The 14,762-nt window shown below is 40.8% G+C and overlaps 1 protein-coding gene across 1 annotated transcript in view; it reads left to right on the forward strand.

Moving 5' to 3' along the window:
• The window catches only part of LOC104311767 (SET domain bifurcated histone lysine methyltransferase 2), a 48,771-nt gene that overhangs the window by 6,937 nt on the left and 27,072 nt on the right, over positions 1–14,762 (forward strand). Inside the window, exons 7-16 of the mRNA XM_069802341.1 lie at positions 1,027–1,126; positions 1,824–2,390; positions 3,956–4,075; positions 5,296–5,465; positions 5,892–6,120; positions 8,136–8,220; positions 9,217–9,325; positions 10,110–10,441; positions 11,627–11,715; positions 14,259–14,372. Of these exons, the coding sequence (XP_069658442.1) occupies positions 1,027–1,126; positions 1,824–2,390; positions 3,956–4,075; positions 5,296–5,465; positions 5,892–6,120; positions 8,136–8,220; positions 9,217–9,325; positions 10,110–10,441; positions 11,627–11,715; positions 14,259–14,372 (1,915 nt within the window). The remainder of the gene's footprint in view (positions 1–1,026; positions 1,127–1,823; positions 2,391–3,955; positions 4,076–5,295; positions 5,466–5,891; positions 6,121–8,135; positions 8,221–9,216; positions 9,326–10,109; positions 10,442–11,626; positions 11,716–14,258; positions 14,373–14,762) is intronic.

The following is a 14,762-nucleotide window of genomic DNA, read 5'->3' on the forward strand; positions in this document are numbered from 1 at the left end:
AGATGCTCACTCACTTGCCCCGCACCCAGTGGGATGGGAGAGAGAATTGGCGGGGAAAAAAAAGTAAAACTCTTGGGTTGAGATAAGAACAGTTTAACAGGACAGAAAGGAAGAAAATAATAATGATAATAATAGCAATAATAAAATGGCAATAATAATAATAATAAAAGAATTGGAATATACGAAACAAGTGATGCACAATGCAATTGATCACCACTTGCTGACCGATGCCCAGTTAGTTCCCAAGCAGCGATCCCCCCTGCAGGCCAACTCCCCTCAGTTTATATACTGGAAATGACATCACATGGTCTGGAATACCCCTTTGGCCAGTTTGGGTCAGCTGCCCTGGCTGTGTCCCCTCCCAACTCCTTGTGCCCCTCCAGCCTTCTTGTTGGCTGGGCATGAGAAGCTGAAAAATCCTTGACTTAGTCTAAACACTACTTTCTTCTCATACTGAACCCAAAACACAGCACTATACTAGCTACTAGAAAAAATTAACTCTATCCCAGCCAAAACCAGGACACCTGGCATCCTTTTACCTCAAATAATGAAGAGAAATCTATATATGTGTTTCATATGTGTGTTGTCTCCATGCACTTTGAAAGCTACATGGAAGATTTAAATGTGCAGATCACCTGGGGGTCTGTGAAAAAGGGTAAATCTTCATGATGCATTTCTGCCTCAAGTTTGTCAATGCACACCTAAGTTTTCCTGTTTGGGGAAAGGGAAGGAGAGAGAGGGAGGGAGAGGAGGAGCAGGAGAGAAAGTGTGAGAGTGTGTGTCATGTGTCAGCGAGTCACTTGCTTGCACACCTATATGCAAACACATTACTTTTGTATGAGTTATAAAAAGCAGTTTCCTTTTTTAGTAGCGCACTTGCTAGCATGCTCTTTGTTAGCCGTAGTTCATAGCAATGCATTGTTTTTCATGTATTTTGGCAATTATCTCTTTAGTAACTAAAGTAAGTTCGATTATAAATTGAAATGTGTATTGCTGAAGTTTTTGCTTGCATTCAAATTTTTTCAGTAAGTGATGTGTTTGACGGAGATGGCAGACAGCAAACCAAACCCGGATTTCAGCATCTTACAGATGACAACGCTGCAGACTCCGCACCAGGTTCTCACAGGTCAGTGTATTAATAGTTTATTCCATTTCCTTATTTGATATATTCTTTAGTGCATATGAGAGAGATTAAAATCTCTTGTAATTTTAAAGTCAACATTTTAAATCCAGTTTTGAAACCTGCCAGTTTTCAAAGTGAAAATATTTTTAACTTGACCTACATGGAAAACCTGAGGTTTTGAGTAGACTTCGCTAATTTACTATGTAAGAACTTCGCAGAATAAAACAGGGCATTAGATTGTGAACACAGATCCATGAGTATTACCAGGATTATCAGGGTTAGGACTTAACAGTTTTTTAGTTCAGTTCTCAGGCTTTCACAGGCTGTGCAGATTGTCAGGCACACGACTTACTTAGTCTCTCTGTATTTAGCCTCAGGTACTGATTTGGAAGATGGGGGTGAAGACATTGTTTTCTTTTTTTTTTAAGGTACTTTCTGTGTTTTAGTATGTAAGTTCTTTCTGGGAAGAAGCTGTTGCCTTTTTTTTTTTTTTTTTTTAATGCCACTGAATATGTCTTCATATGTTAGGACAGTAACACAATGCGAACAGTGATTCAGTGAAACCCTTGCCTTTATAGCAAGGCTGTTTCTTTCCTGCGCTAATAATATTGAACTACTAAAAACCCGAGCATTTTACTGGTTGTCTAAGATGCTGCTCTTTTTTCTTTTTTTTTTTTTTTTTCTTTTTTATTCCAAATAGCAAAAAGGAGGAGATGGAAAAAACAGGTTCCGGGAGTAAAGCAGCATCTAGTAAAATTCAAGATTTACCTTTAAACCTGCAGTACCAGAACCACAAGTGCTCTAGTGCATGTCTTGCCAACAGAGCAGCGGGTTCCTACAAGGGTGAAAATCCTCTTAAGATGCCAATCCTGTTTGACTTTCAAAGACGCCATGCAAAAGCAGACTGCCTTTCAAAATCACTGGATGTGAATTATAAAGCTCCTTGTGGTCGAAGTCTGAGAAGCTTTCAAGATGTGCAAAATTATTTGTTTGAAACAGAATGCAATTTCTTATTTGTTGATCACTTCTCCTTCAACACATACGTACTGTTGGGCCGGAACACCGTAAATCCCGAACCCCTCGTGTTTGATTTTGATATTAGCAATGGAGCCGAGTCTGTGCCAGTTTCCTTCTGTAATGATCTTGACCGCGCAAGATTACCTTATTTCAAATATCGGAGGGCATCGTGGCCACGCGGATATTATCTCAACAATTTCTCCACCATGTTTGTTGATTCATGTGACTGCACAGATGGCTGTATTGATAGGTAGGTAGAAAAATCTAATCCCAGACAAGTGACACATGATACCTCAATAGTAGGGTGGTGGTGTAAGTCTGAAGGCACGCAGTACCAAACAGTGCCAAATAACGAAGGACCAACGCTGCTGGAATATCTGTGGTAGTTGTCTTGTGCCGTGCTCTGTGTTGACTGACACCACTGTGTCTTTGTCTTCTCCAGAACTTGGGTGCTCCTACCCGTCCAGCCTCTGTTGTAGGGAAGGAAGCGATCAACAGGTGGATTATTGTGTTCCTTTCCCTTTCTTCCCAAATTGGCAGTGCTTCTCCTCCAGGTGGAGCTGGCAAGCAGATCTCTCGGCTTGGGGAAGGGAGTGGGGAAGGGAGAGTCTTGTGCCAGCAGAGGAAGGCTCGTTTTCCTGGCAGGCAGGGAAGGATCCTGCATGACAACTTCTGCTGCAGCTCCTGCTGTGGGATGGTATCCTAGAGATGGGATGGGACAGCCTGGAGAGATCAGATCATTTGGGACTTAGGAGGTTACTGAGGGCAGAGGAAGAAACATCCCTGTTCGCAATCTCTATATCCCAGCCTTCCCCTTGTCTAAACAGAAACTGAGAAACCCCGTGGTCACAGAACGCATTTATGTTCTGAGCAGTTCAAATGGTATCACTCATTGCTGTCTCTTTCTAAAGCCCAGTAACTCTGGGTTACATATTACTCTGTGGGAACCTGCCAGTTAACATATGCGAGTTTGGTGATTATTTTGTCCGCTTTCTTGAAGGGTGTTTGTCTTTGACCGGCTCTTTGCCTGTAGGTCTTATTTGGTGTTGAATTTATTTTGTATTATTGATAACTAGGGCAGTTGTATGTGCTGGTGTGCAGTATAATTGCGCATGACCCAACAAAAGCTTGAAATCACAGCCTAGTACAATGAAGCTTCAGTAATTAAAGTTATTTAGTTTCAGCTGAACAGTGGGGAACAGCAAGCACATAACATGCTGCTTCTTTGCACTGAAATTCCCCAAGAGTTGAGAGGCTTTTGATGTGCAATGTTGGAGTTCAGGACTCGGTCCGTTGCTGTTTGCACAAACGCTGTGGGTCTTTGGAGTTGTCATGACATAAGATGGTGAAGACCAGCGTTATTGCTTGAGTTCTCCACTCTGTAGTGTGAAATTCTTCACTTCCTGGGGGCTATGGTGAGAGGAAGGTAACAAAGTAGTGCCTAACAGGCTGGGGTGCTGTGCCAGAACAGGTGATTTTTGTTCATTCATTCATTCATTCAATCCATTTAACAGTGTCCTGTTTATAATAACTTTCTGTTGTACTTCAGCTGTTTGCATGTGCCTTTTAAGCAGCTTGGCAGAAGAATGGGGTTGGGGCAGAGAGAATATAGTTATTGTAAAGCACGTTTAACCAGGCGAGAGACAAAGAGAAGGGCAGGGTGAAATGGCCTTGTGGAGTAAAAGGGGTGGGGGCAAATACAGGTATACATAAAAGCGTGTGTGTATAGTCAAGTACATTTTAAATTATCTAGATTTATGTTTGATTTACACTGCCCCAAATACATTCTGAGATGTTTTACTGTTATTTTTTTAGGTCAAAATGTGCATGCCTACAGCTAACTGCAAGAGGCTGTAGTAAAATTTCTCTATCGCCCAGTAGTAAAACATCCTGTGGATACAGTTACAAAAGACTGGAGGGACCTGTTCCTAGTGGGTAAGACAGACTGAACTGTTAGCTGTTATTTTATTTGTATGCTCTTATTTTACTCCTGTAGTGTAAGTGCTGCAGGACTAAAATAACTGCAGCTTCTGGATTACTGAAACCTTCCATTTTTTGTCACAATTTTACTGACAGATCAGGGTGATGAAAAATAATCAATGTGACTTGAGTAATAGGAGGAAAAAAGCACTTTGGTACTGCAGATACTACAATTTTCACAGCTTAGTTCAAGGTCCAAGAAGAGTGTGAAGAGTAACATAGTATTAGCTGGTCCAGGAGCTCAGACCATATCTGGCCCATGTGTTGGTTCATTTGGGCATGGCAAGGAGAGAAGAGAGAGGGGAAGGAAACCTGCCACAAGAGAAGGTCTATCATCACAAGACCATCACAGCATGTATCAGCCAAAGAAGTAGGAAGCAGTAGCCACCCTTGGTTTTTGCCCTGTATCTTGTCCACCCGTTTGCTCTGTAGGACCAAAGTCCTAGAGAAATATCAGCCAGCTGCTGTTGCCAGTCTTGGTTATGTGTGACTCTTCCAAGAGTCTCCAAGGCCATTCCAGTGCTGCAAGTGTCCGCCCTTTGTCTTATTTAGCTCCTGTGGATTAATATGTGGCCTGGAGAAGGTGCCAGTAACCTCAGTTGTTCAGGAGAGGAATTGTGCAAGGTAGCTTTCTGCAATAGCCAAGGGCTGAACCTGCAGGCTTAAGGAGCCCCTTTCAGTCCTTTATTGCTGTGTGATGTTAGTTTATGGTTGACATGCAGATTTAAAGCTGCCAGTGAACCCAGAAACAAATGCAAAAAAACCCACAATTGTGAATTCTTTTAGAAATATTTTGTTAAATCCTGAAACTCATGACAGCTACAGTGAGGTCCAGGCAGACAGGTTGTCTTTGCTAAAATCTGTTCCAGCATAGAATGAGGTGCTTCATAGGGATTTCTGCTTCTGTGTGATTTACTGCTATAACATAAAAAGGTAACATCTGTTTTTTCTTGTCTACTTATATCAAAATCCAGCTGACAGACTCTTAAAATTGATGAATCAGCAATCAAGAAAGTCATGAGCTTCAGAGCACTGTTGCATAATCAGTGTTAGCCAGACTCTTTATCTTTTCAGTTAACTGCCTTATTAATGGTCAGGAGGGAAATTTATAATAGCATCTTTGTTTTGGTAGTGCATTCTTTCATATCGTGTTTTGTTTTGCTTCCTCTTGACAGAATTTATGAGTGTAGTGTGTTGTGCAGGTGTGACAAGATGATGTGTCAGAACAGAGTTGTACAGCATGGCATTCAAGTCAGGTTGCAAGTGTTCAACACAGAGAAGAAAGGCTGGGGTGTCCGCTGCCTAGATGATATCGACAAAGGGACGTTTGTTTGCACTTACTCAGGTAACAGAAGATGACCTGTGGAAATGTGTAGCATAATTCTCCCTCTCCTGTGCCCTGTGCCCTGGAATTTTTTTGAGAACCAAACGGGGGAATACGGGGTTGGCAGAGAAGTGAGTCAATATAATCTTAACTTGCAAGATGATCAAATGGACAGAAGAACCTTGAAGAACTCTGCAATGCAATGGTGCCAGACAAACAATCAAAACATTATGGAGCAAAGCCTATCTCAGACTGTTGATTTTTCCCTCACAGGCCTGTGCATCCTGTGCCAGGGTTAGTTTTCCTTCAGTATAAATGCATTCATATTTTGCTTTCCCAAATAATTTTAATGTATTTTTTTAATGTAAGTTTGAGCTGCTATAGTGAGTGCAAGCCATCTTAGCAAACAAACAATTTAAAGAAAAAAATCTTTTCTTTTTCTTTCAGGCAGATTAATGAGCAGAGCTGAAGTTCAAGTACTGGGAGATGCTGGTCAAGAGCTGAAAGAGAAGAGTGCTGTGAATGACAGAGGCCACGGCTTTTTTTCCAAAAAAAGAAAACTTGACAGTGATTGTTCAGACTCTGTGATTGAACTAGTGCAGACTGGCAAAAATGACATTTTTGAGAAGCAGGAATCTTTGTCTCAGACTGTGGACAATGAAAATAAATCAACCCTGTAAGTTTACCAAAGCAAACTTAAGTGTAACAAAACTAATGTTCTGCTATTCTAGGAAGTCCTTCGTTAAACTTGGAGTACAACTGAATGTCCTCAGCTGAGGGTGTCTTTTTTCTTTCCTCAACTTTTTTGTTAATTCCTGATTATTTCTTCTAGTGGGACAGAGTTTTTCCTCTGTATTAGTTTTACTTACTGTGTGTACCACTTGGCATTTTCTAGAAACCCAGTTCATCTCCTGGGTGTACTTGATCGGTTCAGGGAATTAATCATTGTGCTAATTTGAAAGAATTAATAAAAGATACTCGAGATAAATGATTTAAAGATACTTGATGACACTGAAGGGTTTGATAACAAATTAGCCACTAACTCTCCTGTCTTTTGCTCCCAGTCTCTAAACCTCTTGTTCTTTGTAACATAACCTTTCCTGCTAGGAATCTTAACCTTTTCCATTAGGAGTCTGGCACCACCTCACTTTTGCAGTGAATTATGCAAAAGTTCTGGTCCTGTTTTCATTTTACAGTCAGGGTCTCATGGCCTATCAGGAGTCCTGAAATAAAATCACCGCAAAGTAACCATGTGGCTTTGTCAATAGCATGCTGTAGTCTTTTCAGAAGGAAGTTGGAAGCTTGTTTTCTTAAACTTTATTCCTCGCTCTGCCAGACTACTTTGTAAATACTTACTTTGTACTACTGGTAAATGATTGTAAATTCTTGCTCATTTCATAGTAGAAGGTGATTGTGGATCTTTGAGAAGCACCATGAAATTGCAAATGGAAACTTTTTAAAATACTTTCCAGTATATTCTCACTTGCATTTCAGTATCTTGGAAACCTAATGAACTCATAATTTTGTAAATTACATAATTATCAGCAATCAGCTATATTTTACTTCTACTAAGTGCTGTTACCAAAAATTGCAGGGAAGCACAGTTTTAAAGTTGTGTTTACTGCACTGCTCCCTTAAATCTCATAAATTTCCTTTCCTGAGAATAAAAATGTTTCGCATGTGGACTGTGTAAAAAATATGACAGACAAAAAGACTTTGTTATTCTGCCTCTTAAGAAATGACAGTCCAGCTGAACTGAGAAACCTTTGAAAGGACATCAGTGTGCTAAGCGTGACATGCCATTCACCCAAACACATTTCCTTTAAAAGGACAAACAATGTAATCATGTAATAATGTCACAAATTCTTGTGGCTACTGCATCTTTTGCATTTACAAAGGGGTTTAAATCTTCAGAAAGCCTTAAAGAGTAGCATTTGTTGCCATTATCTCTAGACCAAAGAAGTACCGTGGTGGTTTTTTGTGCCAAGAAAACATTTATAAATGTTTTATGTTGAAAGTTTTCTTGAATAAGAGCTGTTACTTATTGCTAGACATTATACAGATATTAAGATTAGTTTTGAAACTGGTGTTTTCTACTGCACTCTGAGCGTAATCCAAATGAATGTGATTTTAGAAGTTTTAAATGTATATGCCAGATACTGCTTCTCAACCTTCCTCAACCTTCTTCTGATGTGAAGGAGTGAGGTTCTTTTGTGGGAGAGTATTTTCTATATGTGCCATATATTGCCTGTCTCCCTCTCTATCCCTTGTTCCCCACAGCATCTTTGCTTTCCTGTTTGAAAGCTGTACTGTCAAAACTGTTGAAAGTTGTAGCAGGAAAAAGGCAAAACTCTGTCTGTAGGTGCTCTGTTTTGAGATGATCTGATATAATAATAGTAAAACAATAGAGAATTTTGTTCCCAGCAGGAGAACTGGGAAAGGATGCAAAAGCAGCTGCTGGTCTCTCCAAAAAGTATGAACAACTGGTTTTTTATAAATGCTATTGAGAACCTAACCTAGGTCCTCAATTCTTAAAGGCAAAATAGTCACAGAACTTGAGGTGAGGCCAGACTGCAGGCTCTGGTGTAATCTGTTCTTTATGAACTAGAGACTGTTAGAGAAATGTGTGTTCTGAGAGTTACTTATGGGTCTTTTTGTCTTTTATAATTTCCTTTTGACCTTTCTGTACAGGGTTCATCCAAGGAATTTAAGTATTGCAACTTCAAGAAGGCCTGGAACTAGAACAGTTGTTTTCCATAATCACCATCTAAAAATGGTAATAATAATAAGTGGCTTTAATAGATTAATTTTTCACTGTGCTGAATAGGTATGTTAATTTTGACCTTTTCTTCTTATACATTTAAATAGTTCTAATGATCTTTCTTCATGAGATTGTGTCACACTGTGAGCTAAGCTGGTGTGCTGGAAGCTGTGCCCCATCCGTTCTCCATTATCAGTCCTTCAGCATGTTCCCTGAGACCAGCACTAACTACTCTCACAGCCTTCCCTTCTCCACCCTTCACTTACACTCCAGCCTTGAGAGTCTTAAGAAATCATTCTCCCCCTCCGCCCCCTGTTGTAACTAACTGCTGGGTTAGGGGGTCAGAGTGATAATATTTTTGTGATGTCTCCCCAAAGAATGACATAGCAGGGAGAGAAGAAAATCTCAGGAGTTGGATGCAGTTTTCTCATGCAGTGGCACAGTTGGGACAATTTGATCTGACCTGGGTGTGAAGTGTTGCCTGCAAATACGTGCAAAGGAGGGAAACTGGAGTAAACTTACTCTGTAGGTTTCATTGGTTTCACTGCACTTAAGAAATGCATATGGGATTTTCATGCTAACATTTGGCAGTGCTGTCCATTCTGGAGCTCCCATAACTAATTGCCTTTTTGTGGTGGGAGAGGAGAAATCCTGCCACATCTGTTCATTTTATTGAAACTGTGTAAAAAGCATGTTTGGGCTTTGGTTCAGCATCTTACACAAACATGCTTAAATTCTGGTGAAACTGTTGGGACTTAAGCACTTATTTAAATGTTTTATTGAGTGGGGAGCTCCTTCCAGGTTATTCTGAAGGATAATTTGAATTTAAGATAAATATTGCATTGCAGTATATGTATGAACCTTTGAAACTTAGCCATAGACATGCATTATAGTAAGTTTGAAACTAAAACCCTAGAGTCGTAAAAGCCACTTGCTATCCTGTGTTGACCCAGAGTTGCATACAGCAACAATACATCACAGCCTTTTCATTATCTTTTATTCTGTTTAAAGGAAATTGATACACTGGTGCACAGTGCCAGCTCAGATGAAGATAATAGTTCTCAGATTCATCAGTCAAGCAAAACAAAACTAACCAGTGGAACAAAGAAAGGAAAAGAAAGTAGGTTTGCAGAGCTATAAATACTGCACTCTTAGTACACTTGTGCGCCATCAGGTGATAGACTTAAAGTGTATAAAGTGATCTTCGGATGTGGGCAGGCCTGTTCTCAGAGTGGCATGATGTTGTCTGCATAATGCTTAGGCTGTCTTAAGAGAGCTCAGTGGTACAGAAATTATTGCTGCCTTGCATATTACAGTGCACTAACTGGTACAGGGCAATCTTTTGCCTGCAAAGTTGATCTTGGGACATGTTGAACAGTCCTAACAGCAGCTTCTCAAATACAGCGCAACTGGGGGAAAGTCAGTCTTGTGAATCTTATTGTGTCACACCCAATACATGTTCCAGTCAACAAAAATTGAACAGGATATAATGCAGGAGTGGGGGGACCTCAAGCTGGAAGAGCCAGTGTGAAATTGATGGTATTTGCACATGCATTTTGTTTCTATATTAATCACAGTTTATGATTCTCTCAGGAATTAAGGTGGAGAATGATGATAAAATGCTATGTGGAAGAAGTCAGTCTGGAGTGGGATTTGAGAAGAACAAGAGACTAGATCTCTCACAGGAGACTTGAGCAAGTGCTTTAGGCACCACAGCAGGAAACAGTCGTTTGCGGGAGGATTGATGAGAGGCGTGGAAGAGGGCAGTTGTGTTATAGACTTGTAAATAGCAAGGAAGCTGCGTACATTTTGGAGAACGAAGGGTGGGTGGATAAGAGTTCAGGGCCAAACAAGGGAAAGGCCTTAAACTGGCATTGAAGAATAACTTACGTGTCCATTGACAGAATCCACTCAGCAGCGGAAGGAAGAACATCTGATGGAGGTTGGACAGACTGAGTCTGCTGACATGAACAGTGCAGAATGCAAAAGAAAGGGTCTGTCTCTGCAGGGTGTTGATTGTGGCAAGTCAGGTGTGCTGGATGACACGTGTATTGTGAAGCCATCCAAAGATGTACCACTAAAAGCTGACTGCAAAGAGGAAAATCACAGGCAGTCAAAACAGGATGCGTTTTGTGAGGAGGCTGACGGTGATAGGACGCTTCTGAAGAATGCTAATGAAGAAAATATTTATGTACTGGATGCTACAAAAGAAGGAAATGTGGGTCGTTTTCTTAATGTAAGTAAAAAGTTTGCATGTGTTTTCTTAGTTGTCTTAGCTTAAATAAATAAATGGTGTATTTCCATAAATTAGAAGGCCTTTGTGCGTAAACTGTATATGTGGAAGGTGCATGACAAGGCAGGCTATGTGGTCCTCCCTGGACTCTAAAGTGACAGAACAGCAGGTTGGGTCACACTGGCTGTTAGTGCCTCCGTAAGATGATGCATGCTATGTACTACCTGTAGTTTTTGGCACCACCAGGTTCCCGAGTGAAATATTCCCCAGTAATGAGTGACGTGTTTCCCCTAAATTTTTGAACAGCCTTTTTTGGGGTTCCAGAGAGCAAATGGCACATTTTGTTGAATGACAAGCCTTATGCCAGCCTCGTTTTTTGTTCCCCAACCATTGTAAATTCTAGCTTGTGCTAATTTAGGATAAGTGGTACGATATTGTAGGAAATTTCTCTATCGTTCAATCATAGGTTCAGAAAGTGTTCTTCATACTGTATACGTATCAGCTAAATAAGTCTCTCAGTTTTGACTTGCCAAGAAATAGTAGTGAATTACCAAGTACCTCCAACTAAGACAAATGTTTCATAGGCACGTCTGCATGTACTCTGCAAGTAACTTAGTTCTCTTCACTGGCATGAATATGTGTCCTACAGCAAAATCCTTGTACGTGTTTAAGCTATTCTTCATTGCAGAGGTAATATGGTGTTAAGGTTAGTAGTGCATCTTGCTGAAACCTTTCTTCTGCATCCATGACCATAGACATGTTCCTATGTGCACCTGCATGACCTTTCACATCTCTTTGCCAATATACGCAATCATTTAATCTATTACTTGCTCCCTAGCATTGCTCTCCTGGCTGACAGCAAGATATATCTGTCACATAGTGATTGTTTGTGGTGCATTCTGAATCAAAGATGAATTCTCACCATAAATTTCTGGAGGACAGCTTGGTAAAAGAACTTGGTTTTCCTAGGCAAAAGTACTTTCATAATACAATGGAAATAATACTTCAAAGAGACGTAGTTACTGCAAAAATAAGTGGCGATGGCACTGAGTAGTAGAGATTCTGTGTGGGCTGGAGAAGGGAGGGAAGAAACTACCTTTACTAGTGACAGATACCTGACACAAAATAGGTTATTCAGCCAACGACAAGGTGTTTCACTTTTTCTAATTCAAATATTCTGTTTTACAGCACAGCTGCTGCCCAAATCTCTTCGCACAGAGTGTGTTTGTAGAAACTCACAACAGAAGTTTCCCGTGGGTGGCGTTCTTCACAAACAGGTGAATTTTTGGAAGTTTAATGGTGTTCATTCAAGGCACTAGTGGAAAAAGCAGTGCTCAGTTATTAGGAAAAAATTATGCTAAGGGGGGGCAGATGCTTAGATCATGAAACCATAAAACTACTTTCTTACCTTCTACTATAAAACTGACTTCTGACTGTGCACCAAAGACTGGAGGAATACAGCTGTTGATTATCACTAATCGGTTTTGCACTGAAATGTAAACTGAGGAAGCTTAATTTGATGTGTCCGCTTCAGCAATAATCTTCTTCAGTGGAAAAATAGGTTTAACTCAGCATGGTCATTTTGAAAGCCAAGATTCACTGATCCCAGTGTTGTGTCTCAAGGAATGACCAGCTGATCTGGGTCCCATAGGGCAGGATTGGACCCTACAGGGTCTTAAGGCTGAGGCTCCAGGCCGCCTCCTCGCAGCTACCAAGAGAAGCAGGACTTTGTGTAGCCCAGCATGTCCTAGGCGGGTGGCACTAGGATACTCAGAGGTGAAAACTTCCTCTGAAAGCAAAAGATATGGGTCTTCCCTTAGCGGATGACAGAAGGGGAGGTGCAGAGAGCTAGTGCCGGTGAGACACAAGAAGGTGGCAGCTAAACCCAGGAGGGGAAAGATTAATTGTATGAATGGAGCTAGCTGACACACATGATAGCAGGAGTACTAGGTGTGAACTTACAATGGAGAGGATAAGATTCGTTCCAGACAAACCAACCCCAAGGGACACTGATCCTCTGCAGAGCCTTGCAACCCTGTTCATACTGACACAGATGCTGTGGATTGCATTGTGAGGAGGGCTTCCAAGAACTGTGAAGACAATGTTTTGAAATATGTCAGAAAAAAAGATTTTGTTTTAGCTAGAGTCTTTATTGCTCAGGTACTCAGTAAAGAAGTGTAGTGGGGACTGAGGCCAGTGGAAAGAGGTAATAGTGGTCAGGAGAAGACACTTAGGGAAGAAGATTGTTGAAGGAAAGGTTCCCCTGGTTGGCCTTCCTGCTTTCTGGCAATCACCCTTTTACAACTGTTCTACCTTAAGGACTGCGTCTGGATCATCGAGCTTAACTGTGTATCTTCCGTGAACTTGCCAGTCACCTTTTTATTTGTTGTACGTTTCTGGCCTCCAGAACATCCTAAGGCAGCAAGTCCCAGGTTGCAATTATGTGCTGTTTGAAAAGTCCTCATTGTTTGTTCTCAGCCTGCTGCCTGGTAATTCACTGGATGTCCCTTATATCGTATCCAGTGAGAAATATGAGAGAATTACTCTCTTTTTAATACTCATATTTTATTGTACTGTCCCTCAACATCTGTCGTGGTTTAACTCCAGCCAGCAAGTAAGCACCACAGAGATGCTCACTCATTTCCCTCGCACCCAGTGGGATGGGAGAGAGAATTGGCGGGGAAAAAAAAGTAAAACTCTTGGGTTGAGATAAGAACAGTTTAACAGGACAGAAAGGAAGAAAATAATAATGATAATAATAGCAATAATAAAATGGCAATAATAATAATAAAAGAATTGGAATATACGAAACAAGTGATGCACAATGCAATTGATCACCACTCGCCAACTAATGCCCAGTTAGCTTCCAAGCAGCGATCCCCCCTGCAGGCCAACTCCCCCCAGTTTATATACTGGGCATGACGTCACATGGTCTGGAATACCCCTTTGGCCAGTTTGGGTCAGATGTCCTGGCTGTGTCCCCTCCCAACTCCTTGTGCCCCTCCAGCCTTCTTGCTGGCTGGGCATGAGAAGCTGAAAAATCCTTGACTTAGGCTAAACACTACTTAGCAACAACTGAAAACATCAGTGTGTTATCAACATTCTTCTCATACTGAACCTAAAACGTAACACTAATCCAGCTGCTAGAAAGAAAATTAACTCTATCCCAGCCGAAACTGGGACAGCATCTTAGTCTCAGGTATTTAATTGGGCATACATTTTGGGCAATGAATTTCCTACCTTAGAAATTTCTTCTCTTTCCTGTACTGTCAGAGTGGCTGGTTCATGAGGAGCATGTGTTTAATTATGAGTCTTAGGCTTTGTGCATATACGTAGTGCAATTGCATTAAAACATAGCTTGTCATACCGAAGATGATAGCCTTTATCACCAGTGTATCTAGAGATCTATTCAAACCTCAATGTTGCACTGTACGTAGTAGAAAGAACAAAACTCTGTTCCCATTTAGATGTATTCACTTATGCATTTTTTCCTTTTTTTTTTGTTTTGTTTGATTTTTGTTTCCCAGAATTAGCCTCAAAGTTAGAGCAGGTTGTTTAGACTCTGACCCTATCACACTGCTTGATAAATTATTTTCTCCTATGTGTAGGTATTTGCACTGTTCATAGCTCTGGTAGGCAAAGCAGCATACGTGTGCCAGAGACTGCTTATATCTCTTGGTTCTCTCCCAACAAGCTGTATGTGTGATCTTCCCTGCCCCCTATGATTTGGGGGTTTGCATGTGAGTTGTTGGTGACAAACTGTAAGCACAGTACTGTTTCACTTAGTTCAAACCAATTGACTGAGTGTTTTATTTCTTAGGCATGTGAAAGCTGGAACCGAGCTCACGTGGGATTATGGTTATGAAGCTGGTAGCATGCCAGAGACAGAGATTTCCTGTCAGTGTGGAGTTCAGAAGTGCAGGAAAAAAACCTTATAGGCAAAGCTTTCCTGCTGTCAACACATCATGTACGTGGATATATATATGCTGAAAGGGACTACTACACGGTGAACAGTACACTTAAGTCTGTGGTGCTAATTACATTCCACTAAAATGCCTTTCACCTGATCGTTTTTTAAATTTACATTTAAATGTTACTTTTTTAGTTTACAGAATTAGAACTGTTTGTCATAAGAACATGCATCAGACTTTTCCTAGATAATTTCTGTGCTCCTCGTCTTTTTTCCCTCCCTCTTTTCATTCACAAGGAAAGTTCACAGTGCGCTGGAAGAACTCATGCTTCTGTTCCATCTGCAGCAGAGACATGACTTTGATGTTTTCTGTGCCCTTCCACAATGCCAAGTTAGCAAAACTCAGTTTTCTGA

This window comes from Haliaeetus albicilla, chromosome 15 (genome assembly GCF_947461875.1).
Source record: "Haliaeetus albicilla chromosome 15, bHalAlb1.1, whole genome shotgun sequence".
In the NCBI taxonomy this organism is placed as follows: domain Eukaryota; kingdom Metazoa; phylum Chordata; class Aves; order Accipitriformes; family Accipitridae; genus Haliaeetus; species Haliaeetus albicilla.